At 39.7% G+C, this 12,838-nt stretch overlaps 1 protein-coding gene across 2 annotated transcripts in view; it reads right to left on the reverse strand.

Moving 5' to 3' along the window:
- Positions 1–382: 382 nt before the first annotated feature.
- The window catches only part of myo6b (myosin VIb), a 39,203-nt gene continuing 26,747 nt past the window's right edge, over positions 383–12,838 (reverse strand). Inside the window, exons 26-33 of one of the 2 annotated variants that reach the window (XM_042389394.1) lie at positions 12,092–12,300; positions 11,882–11,960; positions 9,532–9,692; positions 9,330–9,380; positions 5,297–5,400; positions 3,729–3,863; positions 2,493–2,711; positions 383–1,918 (exon numbers count right to left, since the gene is read on the reverse strand). In XM_042389394.1, the coding sequence (XP_042245328.1) occupies positions 1,719–1,918; positions 2,493–2,711; positions 3,729–3,863; positions 5,297–5,400; positions 9,330–9,380; positions 9,532–9,692; positions 11,882–11,960; positions 12,092–12,300 (1,158 nt within the window). In that variant the 3' untranslated portion in view covers positions 383–1,718. The remainder of the gene's footprint in view (positions 1,919–2,492; positions 2,712–3,728; positions 3,864–5,296; positions 5,401–9,329; positions 9,381–9,531; positions 9,693–11,881; positions 11,961–12,091; positions 12,301–12,838) is intronic. The other variant, XM_042389395.1, reaches the window with a different exon arrangement.

Below are 12,838 nucleotides of genomic sequence, written 5' to 3' on the forward strand. Positions count from 1 at the left end.
ATAATCTCAGTGGGATAAAGAAAGGTCACATTTACTTATGGTTTAATAGTGTTGATTATCTATTGTTTGTTGGTACAACAACAGGAAATCTACAATATGAAGAAAATATGCACTGAAGAGAACCTTAAGTCTAGTTTAATCCCATTAATTACTTAATGGGAGTGAGCCTCAGCTCAGTGATGACATCAGCAGTACATTAGCCTTTGTTGTTTAATTAATCTACATGCTAATCTTGTTTGCTGGTCTTACCATTCGAATGTCAGATCCAGTTACAGGGCACTGACCATTAATAGCTTATGTATTACACTAAGTTTGTGAATTAACTTGTTCACACTTGTCAATTATCTACAGTAACTTAGTGAGACAAAACAATGAAGAATATGGGGGGGGGCATACATTTATTTTCTACAGTATTCCAGAGCAAAGGCAAACATACAACATAAGATCAAAGAGGGAAGTGAATCATTAAAAGTCAACTGCTGTAACTCAATAAGTGTGAGCCTAAACAAAGGTACTGCTATCAGATGACGTCATCAGAAAAATGAGATGGTTGAAATGTGCCTGGCCTAACAGAGGCGTCAAGCGATCAGTTTAATAAAATACATGGACAAAAACGCACACACAAATTACATTGTCTGTAAAACAACCCCAAACCCACCAAACTGCAAACGTGAAAACAAACTTCTACCTTTCAATCTTGCATATCAAATGAGCAACGATACAAAAAAAAAAAGTTTCCTTTTTCAAGAATTTCAAGAGCCGTATAAGCAGCAAGAAAATATGAGATGAAAAGACAAAACTTCTAAGATAAACCCAGCACTCCTTTAAAGGATTAATCTCTAAGGTGCACTCTGGAGCAAAAAGAGTTGGAGGTGTTATTTCATGTGCAGTCATGAAAAAGGAGAAATTTAGCCATTACATGATTTTGTCCAACTTGTAGTAGATGAGAGAACTGAGATATAATATTATACCTTTTAGAATTTATTTATTATAAAATACAGTATAACATTGTATAAGTATGTTGTAAATATAACTTATTTACTGTGTTTCTATTCATGATTAATGTCACCTCAGTATTCAATTCAAAACTAAGGAAGAAAAACTATTTTGTCATCCAATATAAACTACATGCTTGTCAAAAATTATAATTGGATGTATATGTGAAGGTTGAACAGTAATTAGATTCTTAATAATTAAAGACCATAAAGCATGACTTGAGAAAAACAACACTGTTACACACTATTTAAAGCATCTCTACACGTTTTCTCTAAAAGTCAATTATATTTTGCCCCTATTCTCGAACATTAAGATTTCAGGTTAATAGCTATATAGGTTACACACCAATTAAGACTTCCTTGGTGTAGTGCAGTGTTATTGCAATTTAAGGCCTCAGGCTGGTATTCCATTAAAACATAAACTGAGAAGAGGAGTGAACACAAATAAATCTTAAGTCTACAAATCTAAGTCTATACCAATACGGTGTTACACAGCAAAATAAAAAGATATAAAAAACAGAAAATAAAACAAGAGAAAAGACATACAGGTAGTTAAAAAGGAGATGATTCAGTGAATGAAACACTGAGTGCCTACAGTAAGATTTCCCATCTCTCACACCACAAGTACGCTGTGTCTCTGAATGTGCATGTTTATGTTTGTGAGTGTGTCCACAAGTGTCATGCTTCAGGACCAGACTCGCGCGCTTATCTGGGCGCTCTGGTTCACTTGAGGAGACTCTGAAGCATGGCGGTAGCGTATGTGGGACGGGCCTGCTTGTTCTCAATGGCTTTCTTGAGGTACTGAATTCCATCACAGCGTTCCCAGATTTCTTCAAACTGCCTGGGCAGGATCTCCGCCCCCCTCTTCCTGGTTAAACCCGTCTCTTCCAGACTCAGCTCACACATCTCCATGTCATCTTTCCCTGAGTAGAGGACGAATAATAACAGACTCTCACTGAAAGGACATGTACTTGTACACAAGAATAAACACGTGTAGTGCTGAGCATTCACTGGTTACAGCTTCTCAAATGTGAGGATTTGTTGCTTTTTTATATCACTGCAAATTTCTTTGGATTTTGGACTGTTCAAGCAACTGGTAGACTTCACCTTGGGCTTGTGACATTTTATAGGCTATACCAGCAGTTCCTCAACTGAGGGCTGGGACACAGAAAGGGGTCCCAAGATAAAAAAATGGAAGAAAACCAGATGAAAACACAAAATTGTGTTCTATGTAAAACAAAAAAATTCTAACTTTTCTCTGATTTTTGTACTTTTCTTGTGAAATACTGCATACTTGTTAGATTTAGGCCTAAAATCCTTAAAAACCTCAGCATTTTGAAAAGGAAAAAGCCTTCCTGTGTTGAAATAGACACAACTCTTGTCCAAACTACAGGCCATAACCTGGGATGTGATTAATCTTTAATGAAAATAACGTTTAGTTGCAGAATATAAAGCAATCTGAACATGATTTCAAGAGATATTCTCTCTGTGACTTACCTGAGACCAACACAATGGGTCGTTTGTCTGGGTGGAGCTCCATCTGTCTGGCTATCCAGGGACCATCGAAGTGAGCATACCACCAGCCCTTTTTTTTATTCTGCGGGTCCTTGTATTGGTCAGCTGGCCGGATGAAAGGAATGCGGAAATAGCGCTGCTGGCGGTTCATGGCCACTTCCTGATGCTGGGCTGTTATTGGAGGAGCTGGGTTCTGTTCAGCTGCGGAGGGACAGAGCGTTTGGGAGCGATCATTAAAATATCAGATTTGAGTTTGAAGTAGAGATTGTTGTAGCATTGTTAGGGATTTGTTAGGGGAGTATTCAGGAAAAAGGATCTATTATTCAACCTATAAGAAATGTAACCTTAGAATACTCATGTTTTGCTAACAGCAAAGAATACGGAGCGAGTGGGCGAGAAAACAAAATATGAAGCTTTCAAAACATACAAGATCAAAAAGAATCCAGGAAATGTCCAAGTAAATACCACATGGAAAAGCCAGGTAAAGCAGCTTTTAGCCTCTTATGAAATGGCCTTTATAAGACCCCTGCTGCATCAGCAGAGGCCAAGAACAGGATCCGAATACAAGGAAAACAAAATCAGCACAGCTTTCAGGAGCCATCATATCAAAAGAGAAATGCGAGTAAATACAGTGAAAGTAGAAGCAACACTAAATCTAATGTTCCCATTCCCCATCAAACTTAATATTTGTTTTTAAGATGAAAAAGAGGGGAAATGCAGCACATCAGTGAGCTTTCAAGCATCTAAATAACGTGTACGTGTGTGTGTGTTTATGGCAGAGAGCATGCTTGGTTGAGTTGAGAATGAAATGAGCAAAGCGGCGAGCTGTCATACTAGCAGCCACTGGACCTGACAAGGCATAGCTGGCAGTTACTTGCTAATTAGAACAAATATTTCTGACAGAGCCAGACAGAAGGCAGCTGCATTTTTCGGCCTTTGCATTTCGTCGGCTAATTGAAAGTTAGGAAACAGAGGCAGGTTATTTGTGTGCAGGTCATTAATCCCTGCCAATGAAAGCATGGGGCAAAAGTGGAGAAAATAAACACTTGTCACCTGTAACTTGATGTGCCTGAGGTGTACGGTGCATGTGTGAATGAACAGTATGTTTATGTGCTGTATATGCAAATGTAAAGACTTGTGCTCATGTCCACAGGCGAAGCGTTGAGGTAATATACAGTGGAGCAACAGGACAATACAGACAACATTTACTGTACTAACCGTAATCAGTGATAGATTTTGGAGCCCTCTGATCACTTCCATCATCGTTGCGTTTCTTGTTCTTGGACTTCCATGCATGATAAACCTTCAGACGGCGGTGGAACTCCTCTCTACAAGCCGCCAACAGCTCAATGTCTGTGCACACAACATAACAGTAATGACTTTCATAATCACTTCTATCCTATGTTGACTGATCTGCAGGTATTAGCTCTACATTGATTGTTAACATTCACTTCTTGAAAAATAATGTTTCTAATTTTGATATTAGGATGGATTTTTACAATGCCAAGCTAAAAATATCTAGATTTTTTTAAGAGTATGTTAAAAGAGCGATGCATTGAGGTCAACTGCAGTTTGACTTCAAGTGTAAAGAGATGGAAGAGTATATTGTGTTTTCAAAAATTAGTTCAAAAGAGTAGAATTTGCATTTCTGTACTGAAAACGTCAACCTGCCTTTTGATGGGTTATATGTAATTATGAAATACTGTATGTTAAAAAAACATTTTGAAAAGTTGTTTCTCATATTGTATATCATGTATCTATACTTGTATTCTCATTTTTTTTTTATCTCTTGGGGGTAAATATTGTGTTTTCTATGAAAAGTAATTTGAAAAAATACTATTGCTGAGAACATTTGGTGTCTGTAATGATTTCTAAGGCTCATGACTAATTGATGTATTGTGTATAAACAAAATAAACAACCTCAGATACCTCCACGGTGAAGGTAAAATAGACAAAAATGTTTAGGGAATAAAGTATGGTGTAATTGTAAGAGAAAACTTGTATTGGAGCTAATAAGAGCTGTAAGATGATGTAGATAATGTAGTATAATGAGGAGTTAGGGTCCGAGAAAATAAGGCTATCATCAGTTGGACTTAAAACACAGCTTTTTGGTATCACCAGCACCACCACCACCACAGCAAATGGGTTCCACAAATTAGCCAGATGTCCTTGGAATCCCACAGGGGATATCAGAGTCCCTCATACTGATCAGAGTACAGTGACAGTTATAAAGACATTGGTGAGGGAGCCGGAGGAAAGGCATCTGCTTTTCATGCCGACTGAGGAGAGGTTGGCTGGGAATGACTAGGAAGGGCAGAAGCCATCCTCCATAATGGTGATAATTTCCTCTCTCCACCACTAAAACAAATGGTGATGAGCTGCAGCAGCTGTGGGAACATCCTCAGATCGGCCTTTTGATTTGTCAGACAAGACATCTTGTGTCCACGCTCTGTACAGCTGCAGTCTCAGCTTTTTAACAGCCACTTTGGCTACTCAAAAAATTACTGAGAGTAAAAAAAAAGCCACAGAGTGCCCATGAAACACTTGTGTGTACAGAGTTGGTGGTATAAAAAGTGCCAAAACATGAGCTACTTCTGAATTATTTAATGTGGGGGAAAGAGGGTAGGAACTCTACCACCTTGGTCTGCTTGTAATGGCTGGTTCAGTGCATACACACACACACACACACACACACACACACACACACACACACACACACAGACAAACAAACACTCTATCCTGTGTGTGTTTAGATGTTTGATGCTGAACATGCTGGGAATTCTCACCGCAGGAAGTGTTGATGACATCTCGCAGCTCAGCATACTTCCACTTGCTGAGGTCATACTTTTTCACACCAGCAGCAGCTTTGGTTGCCTGCACCTGAGGACCCCTATGGCAAAGAACAGATGCAGTGGGTGTGAGAGAGAGGGAGGGAGGGAGGGAGAGAGAGGGAGAGAGAGCGAGAGAGCAGAGAGGTACAAGTGTGACAAGGTGGGAGTAACAGAGGTTCAGGACATTAGGTTTCTTATTTTTTTACCACTGATAATGATTCAAGTTTCACAACAGTGTCATCTTCTAAAAGAACTGCAGAAAAGGCATCTAACAGCATTTACAAAGCCAAGAATTGACAGTAAAGGAACACCTCATGTATAATAATCCTGCTTCTAATGATTTTCAACCATAGTGTGATGAGAAATAAACTGAATTTCAATCTCAGAGAAAATAAATGAATATTAAAAAGACAACAGACTATATTAAGTGTGCCACCCTTGGTGAGAAATGGAAACAGATGCCTCACGTCTTCCGCGCCCTCCTCACTGTCTCAGACGATTAAATTCACATTAGAGGCCGGTCAGCAGGGGAGCTGAGAAGCAGTTTGTCCATATCCTTGCAGCCTCCTGTTTCAACTCCACTTAAAATGATGCAAAGCTCTTCTAATGTTACAACTCGCCAGATGTCGGCTTACATCTGCTGGCATTTTACTGTAGCCGTTTCTTTTGCCAGGCTTATGTTATGCAGGAGTCAGAGAGGTGTATTCATGTGCTACTTCAATTTATGAATCAAACTGAAGGCACAGATTTTAAGCTACTTAACAGACTGCCGCAGCAGGTCTGAGCTTGTGTCAATCGTATCTCCAGCTTCCCCGCTGAGTTGAGGCTGCTAATTCAATAACGCTGAGGATTTACCTCCTCTATTTACAGGCGGCATAGCTGCTCATGTCTCAGAGTAGAGGTTTAGTGATCTACGAATCATTAGCCAGATTACCATTACCATTTATAATTCCTATAGACTGAAAAGATAAAACTGATTCGGGATCATGTCATTCTAGCTGAGACATGTGTGAGTGTGTGATGAACCAGAGCTGAGGCTCTACTTTTGCTGCAGGAAGGGAAAAAGAAGTGAAGTGATGGCCAAGGCTTTACTGTTGGCAGCAGGTGAATAGGAAATGGCTGGTTGGAGAAAGAGGGAGGTGGAGGGAGGCCGGGTTTTTTTTTGTTGTCCTTCAGCTACTACACAAGCAACACCATCCAGTGGGTATGCATCTACTGCATGCATGCTTTGCTTAAGCACTGCGGTGTGCACATGCAACACACGTGTCCTTTGAGTCTCCTTTTGGTTGCCAGGGATCAGCTGACTCACAGGGAGAGTAGGACACAAATGCAACATGGCCCGTGGATGCCCGAGCCAACACTGACAAGATTACTGTACAGACTATTGGATCAAATGTAATTTTGTGCGAACAAATAAGGCTTTGAAAGGATTTCTCTTGGCTTTAAAACACAAAGTGAGGCTGAGGAAATGCAGAGCAACAGATACACTGACAGTATCTGAGTTCAAACTGAGATTAAGGTTTAGGAGTATGAGGTGTGAAGCTATGATGATACTGTGTTTGATTGAATATTGTCAGGCATGTGTCTGTTAAACATACAGTGGTTTCAGTCAGAAGTTTAAACACTGTCAATCACTGTGTCTGAAACCACTCTATCTACTATACAGTGCAATTTATTTACCAACCACCATTTTATTTGAGTGTCTGAATTTGTGAGTGTGATGCACATTATGTAGTTCCCTCAAAAATTCCCACAATGGAAGGAAAAAAAAAAAAATAGTGTCAATGGCATGTACACTATTTTTTGCTAAATATCCCACAATGCAATGAGTCACATTTTATAGATGCAAAAATTTACATTGTGCAATTCTCCAGCTGACAGTGATGGTGTGACAATGATTGTTAGAAAGTTCAACTCACTGCTCACGATAGAGTAAAACTACTGAGTATTTATTATACAGGAAATAGTGAATGAGTAAATGTGAGAGTGATTTTGAACACAGCTAGTGTGTAAGGTAAATTAAACTGTAGGTAACCATGGGAACAGTACTATGCATTGTGTTCCTATACATAATCGGTTAACCCTCCTTGATTAAACTACAATGGCTTTACCCAAACCACCTGTTAAACTAATGGTTTTCAACTTGGGGGTCAGGACTTCTTCAGGCCTCTAAAAATCCTTAAAACAAAAGTTTAAGAAGGAAAGATTGTGGTGGTACTGATCCTCCAGACCACAGCTGATTGGAAAGTAGCCTGAGAACCAGCTCCCGGCGACATAAAAAAATAAAAATAAAAAACAAGTAATAGTCACTTGGGAAACGTCCCCTTCACAAACAAATGCCTCTTTAGTAGTCATGAAATAATGCCTCTTCAGTAATAATAATAAACAAATGCCTCTTTAATAATGAGAAAATGTCTCTTCGATAATTCTAATGAAAAAATGCTTCTTTAAATAAACAAAATACAAAGCCTGCAGGTGTTAGGCTATTGTGAGACAAGCACAACCTCTTGCTCAAATAGCACTAATATCAACCCAACGCAGGTCGCTTGGTCAAAAGATTTATTTTTTGTATTCCCTCAAAGGTAACCTCAAACCAGAAAGGCAACAGACTGGGAGGAAGACTCAGAAGGGCCTGAACAGACCAGAGTTTCTGTCAGACACTGTCTAAAAATGAGGTCTGCAACCAGTTGAGGAAAGAACTTTCTCTCCTCGCTTAAACCCCAGAAAAAGGGCGGTGTCACGTCCTGATTGGCCAAGAGGGGAATGCACCCAGCTGCTCTCAATTACTATTTGGGAGCTAGTCCTCACACTCTGCACAACAGGTGATCTGAATAACCCTCCAATCAACTATTCAACGAATTTGGAACAGGGGGACACGAATTTGGCACAGGGAAATGATAGCAAGTCCCACAAATGGATGACTGCTACAAGATTATTCTCTGCTTGAGCTGCTCACAACTCCACACTGAGGCCATAACCTGTGAGGGTTACAAGCCAAAATGGTTGGGAAGCACTGGGTTAAACTGACAACAAACATTCAAAAAATTCTGACATTTTGAACACAGCTCTCCTTTTTACCTGCATGGTATAAACATGGTGACACATGATGAGATGTCCTGATATAAATAAGCATTCTTTGCCTCCACCTTGTCTATAATCAGGACACTTTGTCTTGTATTCACTTACACACAAAACAGCACTGATAATAATGGTAAACTTTTGGTAGCATCCTACATTTTGTAACAATATCGACTATTATGTGAATATTGTGAGTTGTCGTCAGGGAGCAAATATTTGCAAACAACAGTCTACTAATAGCTACAATGCTAAGCTCTTGGTAATTAGGGAACACAGATATCACTAATGAGATTTAAGGTGCAAGCAGAGCTAGTTAGTTACGACTTACAACAAAATTTCTCTTGTAATTATCAAACACGTAACGTGGTTATTTACTATACATGTATCCAGAGGACATGATGACCCAACAAGTTTAAAAATTCAATGTATGAGACAAGAAAATCACATAGATAGCCTTGATGGGCTTGTGCTGTGCACCAGCACTGCAAAGGATAGAGACGAGCTTTAAACACTGCAGACTCATGCAGAGCACATTCAGATCAGAGACACAAAAATCACTTGCTGGACATTCTGATCCACCTCTCATTTATGATTTAGTGTGCCACCTTAATTTCTGCAGTTACCCATGATGACACATAATTATCCTCTGCAAATGGCATATCTCATGATTCGTGCCACATAAAAGAACACCCAGAATACATTCAAAATTTGACTGGAGATTTCTTAAAATGAAAGGATTTTATGGTGGCTTTGCATTGCTGGTATAATCTTACATCTATTCAAAGCGGCTGAGAGATTTGGGACTACGATAGAGATTAAGACAGACATCAGGGGAATGAGTGAGTGATTACTGCTGGTGTTAGTTACACTTGGACGTGGGCAGTTATAGAAAGCTGTGCTGATATCTTACATGGCTCTGGCTGAGGATGAAGAGATAGGAAGATCTGAGAAAGGCTCATCACTGGGAGAGAACACAGCAACAGAAGAAATGCAGTTATACATGCACGATGAGGTCCAAATGACACAGTGGTTATTATTCACACTGCTTATTGACTGTACACTGCAGATCATGCACAAGAGCTGCGTGTATCTTATATTTACGTATACAATACCTGCGCAGGCCTGGATCCATCTGACCCTCCTCAGTGATCAGCTCAGCCTCGCTCTGGGCGATTCTCATGGCTAACTCCCTGTCTCTTCTCTCTTGCTCCAGTATGGCGGCATTCTGGGCCTGCTCCTCACGCTCCAGAGCCAGCTGGATTTCCAACTCCGCCTGTAAACACACGCAATCACCACAACACTTCCGCTCTTAATGTGACTTCATAAAATCTACACGAATCTAGATCCTGTCTAAATACTAATTCTGCCCTGTTTGCCAGAACCTTCATAACAATTACAGGACTGCTGTGTGCCCAATCCTGATTAAACCTATTTATCCTGGTGGAAAGGGCATTAATAAAGATTTACTGGTTATTTGTCTAGACACAACAGACAAATAATTCAACAACATTCAGCAGACTTGACCTAGATTCAAACTTTGGGTTTTTATTTATCACTTAAGCAGACACATCTGGTACTAGCACAAAGTTTAATATTATAATATCATATACATGTGTGTGTGTGTGTATATATATATATATATATATATATAATATATAGACATATAATATATAGACATCTCCTATCTCCTATCATATAAAGCCACTAATGAAGCCCACAATGGATACTTTTTTTAAGGAGCTTTAAATATGAATACCTTTCCAGTTAAGAATATATTATTCATATTGTGGGATGGTCCGATCAGCAGCTCTGATACATGACTAGCCTGAAGCATGAGAACCCAAACTCACCATCTGAATGCTGAGCTGCTCTACTGCCACTGAATACAAGACAGGTTTTACGGACCCGCAAAACTCTTGAATTATACTTGGAATAGCTTCTCTACAGCAAGGACTTCTCTAAACCAACCATAAAACCTACTTTCTCAATTAATTTTACACATTCATTGTTTGCAGGATAAGACCTTTGAACTCATTCTCAAGAAGATCCTGGAAAAAAAGTCAAACAGCTCCAGATGTCAGAGACGATTATGTACATGTTGTTCATGTTCACAAATACTCATTACATGACTGCGGATGATAAAGATAACACACAGGAAACCTTTGATTGAGTTGTGTTCTCCTTCAAGAAAATAAATACTGTTGAGTGTGACACTACAATAAACAAGTTTAGGATGAAAGACACCATAAAAAGTTTGGAGAGAGCAAGATACCGTGCTAGACTAACCTTCAACACAGCAGAAAAGAACAGAGAAGACAAAGCAAAATGCCATTGAAGTAACACACACTTAGAGAGTTTACTGGTGCAGCTGGGGATAAACAAACTAAGAGTCTCCTGAGACATGTGGCTTATGACAACCTGATGTCAACTGTTTCACGGCTAGAGAGAAAAAAAATTACAGCATGCAAATATCCAACTGGCCTTGGGTGTATAAAAAAGGCTGTAAATTGTGCAGGAGGTGTGATGTGAGGAAGTGCAAGGTGGATGTATGGACAGATGGATGAACAGGTTGAATGTAGCAAAAAGGAGAAAGGAAAAGAAAGGAAATGAAAAAGCAAAGAGGAAACAATATATAGTAATGTGTAAAACTGTAATGTCAGCTGAGAGAAATGAAGGAAGGAAAGAACAATGAAACAAAAAAGTGCAATAAAACGTGAATGAGTAGGACAGGCAGAGACGGATAAAGGTAACAAAGCACAGATGCGAGTAAGAGGCGTGATAATAAAACACAGGAGAGCGCACAGAGGGACAAAGTGGTTTAGTTAGGAGAAGCTTGGTGGGAAGTGGTATCATCAATCAAACTTGTGTAAGCAACCCTCTGGGAATCTGACCAATGTCATGACCTTTGAGCAAGTGAATGTTTCACTCAGGTGGGAGTGCATGCAGAGTTTGCAACCAAGAGGAAAAATGAAGGCTTTTTTTTCAATGCCCATTAACTGCAAAATTCACATATTTTATACTACATCTTTGGAAGCCACATATATTGCATGTTGTACCAGTATGATACTGTATAAAAATCAACTTTGAGAGAAACTAAATTTGATATGCTATTATTGTATCAAAATGTATTTATATTGATGTGTTCGAATGGATACACGAAACTCTGACATTTGAGTTTTGAGAGTTAGTAGCCAAACAGCAAAGCTCAAAAATCACATCATTATTTTCAAAGCCGTTGCTGCTTGCTTGATCTTCTAGACCGATTTCCCTACAACATACTGTAGCTTCTTATTGCAGCACTTTTCGATATCTAACTCTGAAATCTCATGATGTTGGGAGTGTCCTTAAACATTTTGTTTGTTTTTCATGGTCATAAATTTCTGTCTTGGGCATCACAACTTTTCAGCAGGAGACTACAATAGTACAGAATGGAAAAATATCATATTTCAGGGTTGTCCAAACCTGTATAACCTTCTCTTCCTCCTCTCGCTTTTTTCTATCCTCTTCCTCCTGCTTCCTCTTCAGTTCCATCTCTGCTTTCCTAAAATGTTTGGATAAAAAGGACAAAATTGTTACTCTGAGAAAACTTGACTGAGACTGAAATTCAGCTTATAATCTCAAAACATTTAACATTATATTTATTAAAATGTCTACTGATAATCTTCCCCTTACAGTCTTCTGTCCTCTTCCTCCTGTTTGCGTCGTTGTTCTTCCTTCTCCCTCCTCTTCCTCTCTTTGTCCATCTCCTCCTCGATGTGCTTCAGCCTCTCAGTCTCTTCCTCCTCTTGCTTCTTCTTTTGCATAGAGGACAGCAGGTGCTCTGAGCGTTTCACCAGCCCTTGGTACTCTGTGTCAATCTCTTTCCAGGTCATGACTGTGGCCTGGGGGTGGGGGGAGGGGGGGTCAAGAGAAGGAAGAGCATTAAAGGTCATGGTCACAAAATGAAGACCTACTTTTTATTTACTTATCTAACTCTTCAATCTATTTTCAGCCTCAAGGCTCAGTGGAGTTCAAAGCAGAGGGTTGCCTTGGACACCATTACTGCCCTGTGTTTATTAATAATAAAAACAGGATGCCTAGCATTTTCTGCTGAGTTTGTTTGAAGAAACTTAAACCCTGTGCCAACTTTCAATCAGGGAAAGGTACATTTTCAGGGTAGTGACACCAAGTGCACTTTCCCTGACTCAGCCCATGCTCCACTGTTACCATGGCGCAACCTTCCCATGTGGCAATGAGGGAGACACTGACTGACACTGTGCCTGTCACTTGCACACTGCAGCCACAATGCTCAATTCCCCTCTATACTTGTCAGACAATCATCAGGGGGGGAAGAGGTCACCATATTGTGAAAATTCATTAGTGTGAGTCTCTAACAGTGATGCAGGGAGGGAAGATCACAAGGTCTTGTCCCCAATGTAC

The sequence above is a fragment of the Thunnus maccoyii genome, chromosome 16 (genome assembly GCF_910596095.1).
Source record: "Thunnus maccoyii chromosome 16, fThuMac1.1, whole genome shotgun sequence".
Taxonomy (NCBI): Eukaryota; Metazoa; Chordata; class Actinopteri; order Scombriformes; family Scombridae; genus Thunnus; species Thunnus maccoyii.